The sequence below is a fragment of the Chinchilla lanigera genome, unplaced genomic scaffold (assembly GCF_000276665.1).
Source record: "Chinchilla lanigera isolate Chin_1 unplaced genomic scaffold, ChiLan1.0 scaffold00041, whole genome shotgun sequence".
In the NCBI taxonomy this organism is placed as follows: Eukaryota; Metazoa; Chordata; class Mammalia; order Rodentia; family Chinchillidae; genus Chinchilla; species Chinchilla lanigera.
In genome coordinates, this window is record NW_004955442.1 from 18,588,523 (window position 1) to 18,607,681 (window position 19,159).

Here is a 19,159-nt window from a genome sequence, read left to right on the forward strand (position 1 = left end):
ATATTATCTGTCCACAAATTTTTTTTGTTTATTTTTTTCTGGTACTGGGAATTGAACTCACGACCTTGAGCTTGCCAGGCAGGCGCTGTGCCGCTGAGCTAAATCCCCAGCCCCCAAAACTCCCTCTTTCTAATTTGTCAAGCAGCTGAAGCTGGCCACTTTTGTCCTGGAGATGGTGAGGGCCCTTGTCCTCCTCAGAGGGACAGGTTTCAGGAACTATGTAGTGTATGTTGGCACCAGGAGAGGAGGCCTTTCATGCTTAGAAATTTGTTCTCTGGCTGTCTCTGTAATTTAGAGTGCCTAGAGGCTTTTAACCTGGTCCTTTCTCTTGAGGTCCTTGGTGAACCTTCTCTGGTATTTTATTTTTTCAGAATTCTGTGGTCATGGGGTATGGACAGAATACTTTCAGAAAGGAATAGGAGGGAAGGGCCTATGCCCCAGCCTTGGATCTTGAACCTTCCCCATTGACCCAATTAGAGGAGCTAGATCATATGCCCTCTCTTGCACTAATCATCATTGCCTACTGGCTTGTAGGAGAGGGATAGATAGCTGAATAAAATTGGGATCTTATTAGAGACCTCCACACTGAGAGTTAGCTACCAAAAGGCAGAAGCTTTGTCTTGGCTCATACTCTATTCCCAGGGCCAAGGATAGTGCCCAGCACACATTGCAGTAGTCACTAAGTAAATGTTGATGAGGACTGGATACTGGAAGCAGGTGATGGGAGATGGCATGGATGGGTGGTCAACTACTCTGCTCCTCTTGGTTGATAGAGTTGACTTGCTTCAGAAAATGTCTTGTTCATCTTCACTGGCTCATAAAGGAGAGTTTTGGTGGATTCTACTGAGTATTCCAATGATGAGGGGAAGCATTCTGCACACGCCGCTAAGGAACTCATTTACTTTTTGTTTTTGTGGTACAGGAGATCAAACACAGGTGCACTCTACCACTGAGGTACATCCCCGGCCCTTTGTATTTTGATACAGGGTCTTGCTAAGTTGCCCAAGCTGAGCTCAATCCTGCCTCAGCTTCCCTCAGTGCTGGAATTATAGGCATGCACCTTGCCCAGTTTAAGAAGCTGATTTATATGATTATGCCATTTGGAGCTTTCCATTTTAGGAAGAGGAGGAGGTGAAGCAGAACATATAGCAAATGGTTTAGCATGCCCCTAGCTCAAAAAAAAAAAAAAAAAGGACACCCTAGCAAAAAGAAAACTTATTTAAATCAAAACTTGTTGCTCCTAAAAAAGCAGTATCTGCCTCTGTGCATTAACCAATCTAGGATAGGCTAAGTCATAGGGAGCATGCTGTAGCAAAAGCCACTGTGGTGAAAAGCAGACAAGGGACAGGCAGCAGGTCTCCTTTGAGGACCATCGATTTTCTTTGGAACAGACTCCAGGCTGTGATGTACTCCCAACAAAGGCACTGGGTAGAGAAAACACTCAATAAATTTTCTCATTCAGCAAATACTGGTGAGGTCCTGAGTTCGATTCCTACTACCAAAACAAAACCCCAAATACTGAGTGCCAATTGTATACCAGCGCTGGCTCTAAGAACTGCAGACAGCAGTGAAGCAGCGTCCTCTGCTCTGTTGTGTAGTGGCCTGCCATATATTCTTGCCAGTGACACTGGAGTGAGCATCTGCTGGGGATGTCCTGTGTACACCATAAAGAGGAGATGTAGGAGGACAGCCTACTGGAGAAACATGGCAGACATCCCAAACAAGAGCCATTACAGATACCTGTAGGCAGGTTAATGAGAATCAGCAGACATAGAGATGGGGAATGCTGAGGTGGGGGAGGGTTAGAAGAATCTTAAACAGGGTTCTTTGAGAAAACTTGAATTAGAAGTTAAGTAAGATCTGAGCAAAGACCTTGTTGCAGGGTTGAATCTGGGCTGGACATATTTGCATGCAAGAGTATTATTAGGGAGTGCTCTTGGGATTCACACTTGAGAGTAGAGTGAGGGAACCTGGATGGATGATGTAGCTCGTGTGAAGGCCTTGGGTTCAGTGCCCATTGCCAGAGAGGAAAAAAATCCAAGATCCCATTTTATAAATAATGTGTTTGTACAGTACATGCTATATTTCCTATAATACATAGGGTATTATATAACTGATACAATGTATTATAATACCTTGTATTCTGCATACATATATGTTTTCTTTTTGTTTTTTGTTTTTTGAGACAGGCTCTTGCCATGTAGTCCAGGCTGGTCTTGAAGGCATTGTGTAGCCCAGAAAATTGGTAATTTGCCTTAGTCTCCTGGATGCTGAGATTATGAGCATGTGCCACCATGCCTGGCTAGGAAAATTTTTCTTAAGTATAATTTACATCATAAAATGCCCAGACTTTAAGTATACAAGTTAATGGATTTTAACAAACGAATTTATAACCTGTTCCTTGATCAAGATAAGGAAAATTTACATTTTCCTAGAAAGTTTGGGTTATTGGATATATTGAGGAGGTAAAGTCAACAGAGTGGTGTGTAATAGAGAATGGACAGGTGGCTTCTATGAGAAGGGAGTGAGCGTGGTAATCCTGTGAAAAACAGATTTGATGGTAGTCTCTGGATTCAAATTTAGATGGAATGTGCCAAGGCCTTCCATAAGCAGTTGTTTGATGAGTACCGCCTGTTCTGAAGTCACTAGAGCTCCACTGTAAAACTGTTGTTAGGGAACAGAACAGACATCTGAATTTTCACTTTGTGACAATTGCCAGGTGTAATTGCACTTACGTACTGCTTATAGTGTATTATGTATGTGTAGATTTAGACAATGAAGCTTTCTTTTTTTTGAAACAAGATCTCACTGCAGTTCAGGCTGGCCTTGAACTCACTTTGTAACCCAGGGTGATCTTGAACTTGCAGCAATCTGCCTCAGCCTCCTGAGTGCTGAGATTACAGGAATGTACCACCACACCCGGCTAAAACAGTTTTTTATGTGGTCTTTCAGAACACTTGGAAAAAATAATTGGGTGATTTGGTTTTTAAAAAATAATACAAGCCAGGCATGGAAAGGCACATCTGTAGTCCTAGCAATCTGGGAGGATAAGGCAGTAGGATCCTAAATTCAGCCATCCTCAGTAATTTAGCAAAATCCTGTCTGAAAATTTTAAAAAAGGACTGGGGCTGTATCTTTATGCAAGGACCCTGGATTCAATCCCCAGTATTTGAAAAAACAAAAAAAATCTAGCCTACGCATCACATTATAAAAGTGTCTGAATTTTTTTTTTTTTTTTTTTTTTTTTTTTGAGACAGAATCTCGCTATGCAGTTCAGGCTGGCCTTGAACTCACTTTGTAGCCCAGGCTGGCCTCAAACTCACAATGGTCCTCCTGCCTCAACCTCCCGAGTGCTGAGATTACAGGAGTGCACCACCACACCTGACCTGAATTTTTTAAGACCATAGCCATCTAGGGTTTCATCAGTGACCTCCAGCACTCACTATGGCAAAACTAGTTTTCAGTATGAGACCTCCTTTACAAACCACACATTGTGCGTGTAACTGAAATAACTAAAATGTGGCTGTGTGTTTCTCAGTTAAAATATACCTTAAGTGTTGGTGAATATTGCAGAAGTGATGTTTCTAAATGATATACCCATTGCTTTCTTCTACTTTAGTTGGAGGCCAAAAAAAAAAACACTTTCATTGCTGCTATAGTTTTCTTCCTATGTTGTATGTTTTCAGTCTGTCAGCCATTTGACATCTATGAGATGTCATTGTGTGGTGCTTACTAAAGAAGATGGAGAAGCTTTTGTGGTGGAAAGTGATAGAGACAGCAACAGCAGATAGTTCAGACATCGTGAGACAGCCAAGGGTGTGCTCCCACCTATAGGTAGCAGTTGAAATCTGAGTCCCCATCCCAGGGTATCAGGAGCCTGCTTCCCAGAGATTGGGACACTCTTGACCCTGAAGGAGGGGGTTGAATTTAGTACTTTCACTGTAGACTTTTTTCAGACATTCAACAAACTATTGTATGCCTAATTTGTGTCAAGTGACAGGTTTAGGGTACTGGGGATAAATCAGTGAATAAAACAGACAAAAATTGCTAAGCTCTTGCGGTTTACATTCTGGTAAGTAGGGTAAACAGATACGCAATAAAGGAAGGTAGGTAGCCAACTAAAGAAGTTATTCGCATATAGTTCACATTTGTATGTTTAGGTGATGAGTTTCTCCAGAGGGGTCAGTGGCTGTGGAGTATACACACTGTATATATACATACAACCTCTTAGCTATTGTCATCAATGGTGCTAGAACATGGATTTATAAAAATTTCTTGAAGGTCCTGCTTTTGGCTCAGTTGGATATATTCAGATGCCATTGCTAGGTCATAATAATTCTATCATTAATTTTTTGAGGGACCACTGTACTATTTTCCATTGCAGCTATAACATTTTACATTTCCATCACTAATGTACAAAGATTCTAATTCTGTGCATATATGCTTCTTGGCTGTTTGAATATCTTTGGAGAAATGTCTGTTAACATCCCATGTCCATTTTTGAACTGGATTTTTCATATTTCTGTTGAGTTTTTGGATTTCTCTATATTTTTTGGGTATCAATCTCTTATCACAAGTCATTTGTAAATATTTTCTCCTATTCTGTAGGTTGGCTTTTACCCTATTGGTAGTATTTGATGCACAAAAATTTTAATTTTGTTAAAGTCCATTTTGTCTTTAATTGTCTGTGCTTTTGGTATCGTACCTAAAAAATCATTGTCAAATCAAATGTCATAAAGCTTTTCCACTGTATTTTCTTCTAAAAGTTTTCTGGCTTTAAGTCTTACGTTTTTCTTTCATTTGTTTGTTTATTTTTGTCTTTTTGAGACAGGATTTCACTATGCTATTCAGACTGACCTTGAATTCACTTTGTAGCCTAGACTGGCCTCAAACTCATGGGGATCTTTCTGCCTCAGCCTCCCGAGTGCTAGGATTATAGGCATGTTCCACCTCACCTGGCCAGGTCTTATGTTTAGATCTTCGATACATTTTGATTTAATTTTTGTATATGGTGTTAGGTAAGAATTCAACTTCATTTTTTTGTGTATGCAGTTTTCCAAACAGTTGTTAAAGAGATTGACCTTTCCCCGGTTGAATAGTTTTGGCACACTTGTCAGCAGTCTACTGACTAGGGGTATAGCTCACCCATAGAGTGTGCACTTACCATGTATAAGGACCTATGTGCAATCTCCAGCATGAACAGTAAAAACAAATATAAAAATAAAAATCAATTAACCATATACATAAGGCTGTCTATTACTTTTCATTGGGCTGTGTGTCTTTCTTCATGCTAGCTCCACACTATTATAACTACTGTAGCCTTGAAAGAAGTTTTGAAATCAGGAAGTGTGAAATCTCCAACTTTGTCCTTTTTAAAGAATTCTCTCTGCTATTCAGGGCTCCTTAATACATATAAATTTAGGATGGATTTTTTTTTTTTTTTCAGCAAAATATGCTGTGGAATTTCGAAAGGGATTACATTAAATCTATAGATGACTTTGGGTAGTTTTGACATCTTAAAGATATTAAGTCTTACAACACATAAACGAAGGATGTCTCCTTTTTTGTCTATTTTCTCTACATGTTTTATTGATTTTGATTGTATTATAAATGGAATTGTTTTTCTTTTTCTTTTTTCTTTTTTTGAGATAGTTTTGCTATATAGTTTAGGCTGGCTTTGAACTCATTTTACGAAGTTCTGAGTTCAATCCGTAGCATGAAAAAAAAATAATAATAATTTACCCCCCAACACTTCAACCATGAGACTCACCTTGAACTCACTATGTAGCCTAGGCTGGCCCCAAACTCATAGTGATCCTCCATGCTGGGATTACAGGTGTGTGCCTCCACACCCATTTTTTTTTTTTTTTTACTTTCAAGAAATAATTTATTTACAGTTACAGAAGTTTTTCATAAGACTTCTTGATAGAATTTTTTAAATGCCCAGGAATGAACATTTTTTTCATATACTTACTTGCTATTCCTACTTCTTCACCTGAGAAGTGTCTCTTCAGATGCTCATTTTTTGGATTGGGTCTTTAAATTTGGGGGGAGGGGCATGATTTTTCTGAGATCTTTATATGTTTTAGATATTTGTCCTTTGAGGAACATCTGGCAAAAATTTTTTTCTCACTGTGTGGGTTATCTCTTCACTCTGTTGGTGATTTCTTTTGCTGTGCAAAAGTTTTTTTAATAAGATGAATCCCACTTGTTGATTCTTTGTGCTATTATGTATGTGATCAGGGTTTTTGTTCATAAAATCTTTACCTACCCTGAAGTCTTCAAGAGTGCTAGCTATTCTATCTTCCAGCAGATTTAATGTTTTTATTTTAATATTTAGATCATTGATCCATTTTAATGTTAGTTTAGTGTGTGATGAAAGAGATGGGTCTGGTTTTAATCTTTGGTATCTGGAAAGCCAGTTTTTTCCAGCACCATTTATTAAAGAGGTTCTCTTTCTACCAGTGAAGGTGTTTGTCAAAGATAAGGTGGCTGAGTGTGTTCAGTTATTTCTGCATCTTCTAATCTGTTCTACTGATCCTTAGGTCTGGGTTTTGTTTTGTTTTGCCAGTACCATGCTGTTTTTATCATGGTAGCTTTGTAGTATAATTTCAACTCAGGAATTGTGATGCCTCGGCCTTGGCTTTGTTGCCCAGAATTGCTTTTGCTATTCTAGGTCTGTTTTGGTTCCAAATGAATTTTAGGATTGTTTTCTCAAATTCTGTGTGGGATAGGCTGTTGGTATTTTGATCAGGATTGCATTAAATCTGTATAACAATATTGGAAATATGACCATTTTCACTATATTTGTTCTTCCTACCCAAGAACAAGGGATATCTTTCCGTTTTCTGATATCCTCTTAAATCTTCTTTTTCAGAGTACTATAGTTTTCAATGTAAAGGTCTTTTACTTCCTGCTCTGTTCTACAGGTGCATTTCCCCAAGGGGGTCCCTGGGGTCGCCAGTAGTCACCATGTGTCTGCAGGTTTGGCCACCTTTCCCACACAGTAATTAAGGACTCAGGGGAAAAGTGCTGCTTGCTCCTTCTTTGTTGAAATCTCTCTTTACTATCCCTGTGGACTTCAAGTCTCACTTTAGATCCTTGGTGGGTCCCAAGGACCCACTCCTCCTTCTCTTCCTCATTGCTATACTCCCAATATCTTCAGTTTTGTTACATAAATTTAGAAGTAATTAACTTTGTTTTGTCAACTTTTAGACAGATACTCCTTAAATAATTAATGTGACTATATGCAGAGCTGAGCAAGGATCTCACCTGAAGTTTCAAGATAATAAAGGAGACAAAAATGAAGGTCAGGCCAATCAGAGTGTCGCACACTTGTTATCCCAGCACTTGGGAGACTATGGCAGGAGGATCACTGCAAATTTGCGGCCTACCTGGCCTATATAGTGAGTTCTCAGGTGTGTTAGGAGTGTGGAAAATTATTTTTGTTTCTATTTTGATGCTACAGATTGAACTCAAAACCTGGCATATACTAAGCCCTTGCTTTGCCACTGAACTACATCCTCAGCCACATGGGTAGGTTTTTTTGTGGACTATTTAGGGTTTTCTGCTTATAAAATGTATATGTAGGCCATCTCTACACTTTAAATTTTAATATTGATTTGTAACTTTATTCAATAAATGTTTCTATCATTTACCTACTTAAAAATTTTCTTCTTTTTTGGAGGGTACTGGGAATTGAACTCATGACCTCATGCTTAGCAGGCAGGTGCTGTGCACCTGAGCTAAATCCCCAGCCCCTTTTTAAAGTTTTTTTGAGACAGGGTTTTGCTATATGGTTCAGGCTGGCCTTGAACTTCTCAAATTTGCAACAGTCTTCATGCCTTAGCCTCCCAAGCGCTGAGATTACAGGCATGCATTACCACGCCTGCCTTTAAATTCTAAATTTGCCAGTGTTTGTTAAACCAAGTTCTCTTGGCAGTTCCCAAGAGAAAGGTGCAACGATGTAGGCCTGCTCTGAGCTCTCCTCCAGCTGGACATTCACACACAAATGTTCCAGTCTGATCTACCCAGTGAGGTATCATTATAAAAGCCCAGAGAGCCAGGTATGATGGCATGTGCCTGTAGTACAAGCTACTTGAGACCCTGAATCAGAAGAATTGCTTAAGCCTAGGTAGGAGTTCAAGGCCTGTCTAGGCAACACAGTGAGACCCCATCTTTAAAAAAAAAAAAAAAAAAAATCCATGTGTGGTGACACATGCCTGTAATCTTAGCACTTGGGAGGCTGAGGCAGGAGGATTGCTGTGAGTTTGAGGCCAACCTGCACTACAAAGTGAGTAAGACCCTGTCTGAAAAAAACAAAACAGAAAAGGCTCAGAATTTTTTTACAACCCAACCCTTCAACCTACTTTCCACTCGGCCTTCCTGCTCTGTGCCTGCTGGCAATGTCCTCTGGCTAGCTCTCTCTTCACAGTTTGTGTTTGCATATTTGGAATTCTTTCCTTTCAGGAATCTTTCTCTTGTTACAAAAGAGGAAATAATTTCATTTGATCTTCCAGGATTATATGTACTCCTAACTGGCCTCGAACTTGCCGTTCTTCTGCCTTGTGAATGTAAGGATTACTGAGCCACCCGCTCCTGCGTTAATTCATCTTTTGTCTCCATCTCTATATAAAGAAAGGCTTAGAGGTAATTGGAGAGTCATCCTTGTCATAATCAGGCTTTGCCAGAGGAAAAGTTCTCTAGCCAAACAGAAACCCTCAGCTACACTCAGAGAGCTCTTTAGAAGAGATCCCTTCCTACTGACAGGATGTGAGTGACTGCTGTCTAGGACCAAAAGGCCTAGTGGAATAAGAAATAGGGAGCTTGTGTAGGTCCAGTACCACATTTCATCTAGTCTTCTGTGTATCAGTAAGAAGAGAAATGCTATACCAATTAAACCAATCATACCTTTTACCAAGGTGCATCCCAGTCTGAGAAATGTTGAAACATGAAACATATACTTCTTAAAATCAATATACCACAGTGTCTTAATCTTTTTAACAAGGTGCATGTAAGGATGAATGTGTCCTCACCACTTTTGCAGATTGGGAAATGTGTTTGGGGAAATGAAATAATTTACTCAAGGCTGTGTAGCTGATAGTAGGCAGGACTGAGGATTGAACCCAGGGAGGTTTAATGCTAAAACTCACGTGTGTTCCCAACTCTCATTTTCATATTCCCCAAGAGCAGTGATGATGAACCTTTTAGGGACAAGTTCCCATACTGCAGTCCACAGCCCACTTCTTTATCGCAAAGCACCAACACTGCAATTAAACCTGAATACTGAGGTTCTAGAAAAAAACAACTCATACATTAACATCTTTGGTCTTAAAAGGAAAAAAAATAACCTGTGTGCCATAGGTTGGTCACTGCTTCCCTAGAGCCTTGCCCTCCCCTAGTCATCCATAAAGTGACTGGAGCCAGCTGGGCTTGGTGGTACATGCCTGTATTCCCAGTACTCAAGAGGTTGAGGCAGGAGGATTGCCACAAGTTCGTGGCCAGCCTGAGTTACAGAACGAGACCCTGTCTCAAAGAAAAAGAAAAAATGATCGTGGAGCCAGAGTTGACCTTGTCATTCCTGTGTTTCAAAAGTACCTTTAGATGAAGATCTAAACTCCTTAATGTTGCCTTGCTGGATCCTGCATGTCCCCTTTGTGCTCTGCTCTGTAACAGCACATCAGGATATTCTTCCATTCTGCACAATATGCTCTCTGTTTGAATTTCCCACTCTTAAGTTTTTCTGATTCCCCCTCAACTTTTGAGGTTCAATTCAGGTTTTTGTTTGTTTTTTATGTTACTATCATTGACCATCTTACCACTGCGGTTCCTATGATTATCTGTAAATTTCACAGTTCCTAAGGGCAGGGGCTATGCCAGATTTATCTTTTATTTTCTTATTGCCTAGCCCAAAATCAGACGCATTTGTATATACCCACAAATATGGACTAGGAGAGAAGTCATTGTTGATGATGCAAATGATTCAGCCTATGTATGCTCTTGGGTATTAAGGAAGACCTATGACATGCAAGTGTTTTTGACATGTTTCCTGAGAAGGCTGATACTATATAGTATCTTACAGACTTACAGAACTATAAAGTTCTCTGAGGGCCAGGACTCATACCTGTCATGACACATGTTTCATCCTATAGAACTTTTATGGTTAAAATCACAAATGCCTACCTTGAGGCTGGGGTTTAGTTCAGCAGCACAGCGTCTGCCTGGCAAGTGCAAGGTAGTGAGTTCGATTTCTGGTACCAGAAGAAAAACAAACCAAAAACAAAAACAACAAATGCCCACCTCAAGTTGGCTAAAGCAAAAAAGTGAACAAATTGGCATTTTCGGTTTTCTACTGTTGTATGACAGACTATCCCAAAACTTACAGAGTTAAACCAATCATTTTTATTATTTGCTCACTATTGTGCAGTTTGACAGGGCCCACTAGGTTCAACTCATCTCAGATCTATGAAATCTTCTGGGATAGCCTGAGCAGCTTAGGGCTAGTACACCTCACTTTGCCTGTGTCCAGGGCCATGATTCTTACTGTTGTCTGGGCTCATGGATCATCTCCAAGTGGGCAGGTTGGGCTTCCTCAAAGCATGATGGTCTCAGGGTAGTTGGACTCTTCACATGGAAATTAGATTTCTCCAGAGTACAAAAGTGGAATTACTAGACCTTCTTCAGACGTTAGCTTGGAGGTAGAGCAGCACTGCATCTGTCACATCCTCTTGGTTAAAGCAGGTCATTGAATTGGAATTTAACCAATTGGAACTGCCAATAAGCAGGTCACAAATCCTAGAGAGGTTCACTGAAGCCCGCTGAAGTGCCAAAGCAGTGGTCTCTCACATAGCCTGTAGACTTAAATTGTCCAGCACAGCAGGTCCAGAAGCTCTCATCAGGTCATCAGGACTTGGTATGATTACCTGCACACTCACATGGTCTCCCCCAACCTTTGCTTTCCACCTGTAGACTTTGCATGGGTTCTCTCCAGGCAGTGTCATCCCTACCTTCAAAGCAGCACCATCTGTGTCACTTAAACTGGAATGTAAAACTTAGTATTTAAAGCCTCAGGCTCTGGAGCCAGATACATGGACTCTACCAGGCAGCTGTATAGCTTTGGCCATCTTTTCAAACCTGTGTGCCTCAGTTTCCTCCTCCTCATGTAAAATGAAAATATCAGAAGTATCTGCCAGAGAAAATTGTGTCAGATTTTGAGGATGCCTGGGCTATACCTTGTACAGAGTTTAAAGGGCTGATCAGAGGCTCAAAAACATGTCATGGGCTGGGGAGAATTGGCTCTGGCCTTCCAAAGGCAGTGCATCATGGGATATACCCTAGCATAGCTCTGGCTTTCCTGGAAGACATCTTCTGGACCTGCCCTATGGCACTTTCCCCAGCAGATGACCATACAGGTGGCTGTACTGATGGGACCGAATTTCATCTTCTACTATCTTTAACATATTTTTCTAAATTTCACAAGACTCTTCATGTAGTACTGATTTGTTACTGCCTGGTAGTATCTGTCAGTACTCAACAACCTACATCTCAGTACTGGGGGCCACAATTGGTCTTCCAGCTCATCATAGCCCGCTGGAGCAATACCATTTGCATGGCTCAAAACTGAACTCACACCAGGCATAGTGGAACATGCCTGTAATCCTAGCACTTTGAGCCTGTGGTAGGAGGTTTGCCACAAGTTTGAGGCCAGTGCATAGTGAGTTCAAGGCCAGCCTGAACTACACAATGAGACCCTGTCTCAAAAAGAAAAAAAAAAAAAAAAAAAAAGAGAGAGAAAGAAAGTGGACCCACAGCCTCAGATCTCCCTCCTTCTTTTCCTTCCTTCCTTTTGCAGTGTGGGAGGTTAAACCCATACAACCTGCACTTGTCATAAAATTTTACAGATGTTGACCCTTATCCCAAGTGTCCATGCTGCCTTTTCTTGGATGACAGAAACAGAGCATTTTCAATTAAGTGATGCTTGACAACAGCTTCTTGTCTGGATCAGCAATTTCTGATGCTTAGTTCTTTCTCATGCATTAATTTGACACTGAACAAATATTGAGCTACTGCTTATCAGGTACTATCCTAGAGGCTAAGGATGCAGGAATGAACTCAACAATAATTGATATGCCACTTGCTGCTTACATGCCCTTGGGCTAGCAGCAGACCAAGGAGATGGACAAACGCCTAGTAGGAATGAGACTTCTGCATTACCTTCCATAGTCTACTTGGTTTTAAGCTTTTATAACACTTTCACCAGTCCAATCCATGGGCTTCTTGTGTTAGTCTGGACCATAGTAGGCCCTGTGCTACTTCCAAGAACCAGCCACAGCCCTTTCCCTGCAGGAACAGAACATCTTTTTTAACATCAAGTGGTCACTGGTGTATAGTGAAGTTCTATCAGAAAAGATGCCAAAAAGGCAGACTTTCTGTGGACTTAGATGCAGCACAGACATGCAGGAGGCCTTTTAGGAAACAGAAGCTTGATAAGGGAGATAGGCCCCTGAACTATAGCTAACCACTGTCCTGCTCAGCCTTTAGACAACCAATTGGAAAAGGAGAATGCCCCTCTGTCCTAGCTGCCAATCAAGTACAGACCCATGTGATAGGGAGATGTCTGCAGGTGTAGCTGTGTACTCCTCTTACTAAAACATCTGTAACTCAGAACTTTTATTGCAAGCCAGTCATAACCTTTACAAACATGTGTTCATGAAAGATGGCAGGCAAAAATTGCACAGAAGTCGTGTGGGCTCACTAACCTCAGTGACAGAATCTTTTGCCCCATCTCGGACTTCTAGCTATTTAATGTTGCTTGGTGAGTCTTCCAGCGGTTCAGACTTTAACTGAAACTATTAGATTGCTCCACTCTTATTCATGGGTAGTTTATTTGTAGTCTGTTATTTTGTTCTAGGTGCAATTAGAGAGGTTACTGGAATAGTCAAGAATTTTAAAATTTTGAGTCTGTTACTTTCCTCCAGTGATTAAAAACCAAATTAGATATGTGTATTTTTCTTTGTTTCCAGGCAAGCCAATTTTTTCAGTTGATATTCACCCCGACGGGACCAAGTTCGCAACTGGAGGACAAGGTATGTTTGTGGAATTTGCAAAGGAGAGCATCAGAATCCTGTACCCGTGCTTTGCTTCTCTTGGTTGTTCATGGTTAGCTGTAAGAGAAAACTTACTGTTTTTCAGTGTGGATGTAACTCTGGCTAAAATGTACACTTATGATCTGTTATCTGAATAGGTTAAAAGCAAAATTTTTTTGGCTGCAGTATGATCTCTATAAATATTTTGATGCCACATTTACCATTCTAGTTACTGTTTATTGAATTAAAATTGGAATTAATTTGCATTCCCAAACCCAGGATTATTAAGTGTGCAGAACATGGTCCTCTAGATGAAGTCTATCACCAGACAGCGGCAAGGACTCTGTCAGGGTTTTTTTCATCTGTAAAAGGGGAAGGGTGTTAAATTGCTACATCATGTAATTATTAGATCCATTATTTTATTAAATGATTAGAAAGTATATACTGTGGGTAACAAAATGAAAATAGGATCTATAGTATTGTCAGCGTTTAATTCCATATCCATTGCAGTATTGCAGTAACATGACTATAGTAACAGTAACATGACTGTTTGGAGAGACACAGCCATTTTTCATGCTAGGATACTAAAGTTATATATGTGTATAGTGACAGGCAGTAGCATTCCTGTGGACTCAACCCCTCACCACTGGGGCCTCCCTCTGACCAGCATCCGTGGGCAGCAACTGATAGTGCCTTTGTGAGTACACCCTCAGGCCAGGTGCTACACAGTGGATTTGCAGCAAACCCCTGTGCCCAGAGGTTAGAAACAGGAAGGGAGTCCCATGTACTCTGGGCAGGAAGCCTTTCTCTCTTCCTTGTATGCTATGAGAGGAGCCTGCAACCTCACCTATGCTATAGTGCAAGGAACCTACAACCTTATTAAGAGTGCTAAATTTAGCTGGAGGAATGTTGGTTCTTTGTTCCAGAGGAAGTAGACTTTCTACCTTACTTGGTATACAACAAGGAGAGATATCGAAAAAACATTTTTACATAATGGTTAAGAGGAAATTTCAAGCATTTCATCATCACTTTGGCATGTTAATTTCAATACATTCATTCATTAGGTATTACTTTCATTAGGTATTAGTGCTGGAAAGCTTACAAAGAGAAATCATTAATAAAATCCAGATACATTTTTTAGCAAAGCCATGCATTAGCTCATGACCATAGAAATTTAAAATTCCCTCTTTTGATTGATGTCCCATCTATAGATGACTATAAAGGGCAGATTAAGTGAAGAGCTCTTTTTTCTTTGTTGAACCAGGCAGCACTCTGAAGGGAAGGGAAACCCTGGTAGGGACTCTTGCTTTCTAGGTGTACGTGCACAGACCTGAAAGAGTCTTGGTACACAACTTTCCATCCTCTTTAGTTTATTGAGGAATCTAGGTTCTGGGCATGGATAAATTCTGTCTTAGTTACTTTTCTTGTTGGGGAAACCAAATACCCAACACCCAAAGTTAAAAAAAGGGAAGATTTATTTTAGCTCACAGTTTGAAGAGGTTTTAGTCTAAAGTCAGCTTGCTCCAGAGTAGCGGCATGGTAGAGGGGCATCACAGGGGAGAAACAGTTCACGGCAGCCAGAAGACAGCAAAAGTAGCAAGTGTTGAGCGACAGACAAGCAGTGACCCTGTCTGTCCCTTATATTCCGTCCAGCCTCCCTACCCTTAGGGTGCTCACGGTAGGGCAGCCTTAATCCCAGCAACACATCATGAATCAATCCTAGCATCACATTCTTAATACCAACATGACACACCCTAGATCCAGCCATCTCTGAAAAGCCCCACTTGTGACCACATGAAGCTTCTGGGGGCATCTCAATACAAGCCATAACAAAAACCTTCTAAGGACCTCTGGTAGATTAGAGGCCAGACCAGAGCTCAGTCCCCTCCTAATTGCTAGTCCAACTTTTTTTCATAAAGTCACATTGCTCTCAACTACTACTAAATCCACTCTTTTAGGTCCCCATTTGTACCTGGTTTTTTTTTTTTTTCACCTTTTCTGTAATTTGTATTAGTAATTCAAGTTCAGTCTCCTTAGATCTAGCCTATAATGATTTATGGAAATGAGGACTTCTCACAGTTAATATTATGTATCAGTATCAAATTTCTATATCTTATACATTGAGCTTTTTCTGCTTCTTCATTCCAGGGCAGGATTCTGGGAAGGTTGTGATCTGGAATATGTCTCCAGTCCTCCAGGAGGATGACGAGAAGGATGAAAATATTCCCAAGATGCTTTGCCAGATGGACAATCACTTAGGTATTACAGAGTGGCCCTTTGCAGGCTTTGCATATTGGCAGAGTGCCCAAGGTTAGCACATGTGTTTGTAATTAGAAAGATAAGTCCCCGTGCGGCGGTAACTCCCCTCGGCCTGCTGTCTGAAGGCACAGATGTTGGCTGCACACCTGGGTGAGTTACTCGGCAGAAGACTCGGCCCGCCCACAGAACCATCTTTGGACAGTCTGCAGGTACCTCTGGTGATTTCCTGCTCATGAGTCGTTACTGCCTGATCCCATGGGGCTTTGGGGCCAGCGACCTGGACACAGTAGGGTTCTGGGGAAGGGTGTGTAAGAGAACACAAAATGTCTCAGATTGGCAGTGTGTCATTCCAAGGCTCTCTGTCAGGACTCTGGGCTATCGGATAGTATCCAGTTTCCTTTCCTGCATAGTGCCTTAGTGTCCCACCCTTGAGATGCTCCATTAACAGTTATTGGCCTTTAGATGTTAGTCCCTTTCTCTGCTCTGTGTGTTCTTGTCCTCCCAACATACCTGGAACAAGTGGAGCATATCTGGCCATAACTTTGTTGGTGTCTAGCATACTTCGTATCTTGCTTTTAGAGGCTCTGACTTAGCAGAGTCCTTAGGGAATTTCTGCTGGTCTTAGTTTATAAGTGCAAAATCAATCAAACTGCAAGGCTGATAAGTTTGGAAAATCCAAATTTAAAATTTAAAATCCCTTAAATTTAAAAGGACTAGCTCTGACAAATGGGATGAATCAGAGTTTTATACTCTACCAAGCTGTTCCCCTGAAAGTTTTGGGAAAGGCATCTTGGTCTTCTTACCACATGCTTTCATCTTGAGAATAATGCCTGCTCAAAATCATCAATAGACAGCCCTTTTGAAATAACGAGGTTTACCACTTTTCCTGAAAATAAACCTTCTGTTAGCTATTTCATCCAACACTAACGGTTCTCAGATTATGCATATTTTTCCCTTCCAAACTATTCTGGTAATTTGCTATAGCACAATAGGTCAGTGCTTTGACCAAATTGTTTCTCTGGGGCCCTCATACAGTAGATGCCTTAAGCAGATTAGATAGATTAGATTTTATAATCCCTTTACATCTTCCCAGACTGTGCATAAAACAAATGGACATAACTATTGGATTTCATCACCCTATTTTTTTTTTCTTCCCAGCATGTGTGAACTGTGTGCGGTGGTCAAACAGTGGGATGTATTTAGCTTCTGGGGGAGATGACAAACTGATAATGGTGTGGAAACGGGCTACGTAAGCATCATTTTCCTTTCTTCACATTTAACTTTTAGAAGCTTCTTTGCTGGTCTTTTATCACAGTTACTTTTCCTATCCTGGTGCTGAAGTCCCCAGAGCTCTGGTTTCATAAGTAGCAGAAAGTGCACATAAGTCAGGAGGATATCAGGCCTGACCAGGAGATTGGGAGGCCACTAACTTGCCTACTGACCTGGTCAACTGCCCCCTTGTAGTAATACAGGGATTCTACCTCTCTAAAAAAGGTTTAATCTCTTCTGGTGTTGACCTGGTAGTTGCATTTGGTTTGTTCTCAAATGAAACTTCACATGGCATTCCCAAGTACAAACTGGCTAAAAGTCGAGGCGTTTTCCTGGGTTTAGGGGTGGGATCCAGAGTCCATCTTCTATGTCACTTACCTTTCTGTGACAGGCTCAACCTGTGGCACCCTCTGCTGTGCACCCAAATGAGCTAATCATCACCTGGAACACTATATTTTTCTTTATCACTAAGCAAAAGATTTCTCAGAGTAGGTCTTGGCCCCACAGTAAACTCTGCAGGTAACTCTGGGCCAGTCAGGCTAGAGCACCAGATCCAGCATCATTGTTCAGTCAGAATGGTCCTAAGGCCTTGGCCTTGAGACACGTATTGTCTCCCTAGGCCCAGTTACCTACTTTATTAGCTGTATGTGGGTTGCTGCAGAGCTTCACAAGAGCATTGGTGTGCCCATCCTCATGTGCCAGCTCATCTTGAAGGAGTTAGTAACTTCAGCTTTCTTGGTTTGTTGGAGGTTAAAGCAGGGCCACTTAATTCACTATGAGGGGACTTAAAAATATTGTAGATTTTTCACCCAGGCATGGTGGCACAGTCCCAGTTACTCAGGAAATAGGCGGAAGGCTCTTAGGCTCAAGAGTTCAAGACATCCTGGGTAAAATAGTGAGAGCCTTGCCTCAAAAAAAAAAAAAAAAAAAAACTGTTGATTTTGCAATTTTAAATAGCCAATATAAATAACATTTAGTACACAATTTAGAAAATTTAAAAATATATATATAAAGAAAAAAGTTTCACAATCCCACTGACCTAATGAAAGCCAGAGTTAATATTTTGGTGTGTATCCCTCTGCTTTATCCCATGCATAGATGATATCCATGTTACATGTATTTTTTCCTTTGTATAAGTGGTATCATATTGTATATAATGTCCTGTGGTCTGCTTCTTTCACTTAATCTATTATGAACATTTTCCTGTGCAAGATTTGTAATGGCTCTATAGCATTTTATTAAATGCATGGATAACAAATTATCTGATCAGCCCCTTGTGTACAACAGCCTAATACTTTGCACTATTGTCTGTTTTTCCACTCTTCTATGTGCCATGGTAAGCTGTACTGCAGGGAGCATCTCCGTACAGCCCCTGGAGCACACCATGAGTGCCTTTCTAACTCCTCTTTTACGTAGGTACATTGGACCCAGCACTGTGTTTGGATCCAGTGGTAAGCTTGCCAATGTGGAGCAGTGGCGCTGTGTCTCTATTCTCCGAAGTCACTCAGGTGGTGAGTGGGGCTGCCTATTGGGGTGGTTGGGTCCCTGCAGCTACTTCAGATCAGCAGCATCACCTCTGTGTCCCTTATGCAACTCCTTATTCCTTAAAGCAGTCTGTATCTGTGCTGTCCTTCCCTATTACCACTGGTTACCTGCTTGTGCCTCAGTCTGTGCAGTCATTGTCTCTACTGCCTGCTTTCAGCTGTAGTCATCCCCTACCCCAGCTCCTGTCCTCATGGGGTATATGTTTATATCTTTAATGTAGAACTTTGCACATTCTGCTATTTATCTTGCTGAACAGAATTAGTACCTTCATCCATGGATCACTAAGTCTATAAGCATACTTTATTTATTCCCAAGTAACCAGTCCACAGATGTCCAATGAAAAGGTTTCTCAGTGTGACCTTGAATATGTTTGCAAAATGTCTCAAATAAATATAGTTGGGGATTATAGATGTGCACTACCATGTCTGGTTCACAAACCTTTTTTTCCCCACAAACCTTTTTTGAGAAATCTAAAATGAGCACTTCATTAATAGATCAAGTAAAATACCTTGTTTTCCCCAAAGTTAATATTTACTCGTTTATGTAACAAAAATTTATTGAGCATGTGCTGTGTTCTAGGCCCTGTTCTTCCCTCAAGGAACTCTCATTTTTAGAAAAGGGACAGATAATAAACTAGTCTTGGAAGAAATTTGTGGATAAACAATAGGGAGAAAGTCATGGAAGGAAATGGTTGCTGAGTGCTGGGGAGCAAAATAAGGAAGAATGTGCCATTGTAAGCATGGTTCTCAAAGTCAGGCCTCACTGAAAAAGTGGCATACAACAAGAGACCAGATAGGTAGGGACAACCATGTGATCATTTAGGTGGAGGTAACAGCCCTGGCAGAGGCTATGGAGTAGTCTTTGCCATGGACGTGTGGTTGGTGTGTTCAAGGAACCACCAGAGGTGGCAGAGGGAGTGGTGAGGAGCCTTCAAGACTATCATAAGGCCTCCTCTCTGAGCAAGGTGGGAAGCAGAGAAATTGAGAAGACTTGTGATACCT

The 19,159-nt window shown here is 41.0% G+C and overlaps 1 protein-coding gene across 1 annotated transcript in view; it reads left to right on the forward strand.

Annotated features, from left to right (window-relative positions):
* LOC102009660 (protein HIRA) overlaps positions 1 to 19,159 on the forward strand; it is a gene marked incomplete at its 5' end in the record, with an annotated part of 92,221 nt that overhangs the window by 7,153 nt on the left and 65,909 nt on the right. Inside the window, 4 exon segments of the mRNA XM_005391780.2 lie at positions 13,023 to 13,085; positions 15,234 to 15,344; positions 16,503 to 16,593; positions 18,030 to 18,124. Coding sequence (XP_005391837.1) covers positions 13,023 to 13,085; positions 15,234 to 15,344; positions 16,503 to 16,593; positions 18,030 to 18,124 — 360 coding nt within the window.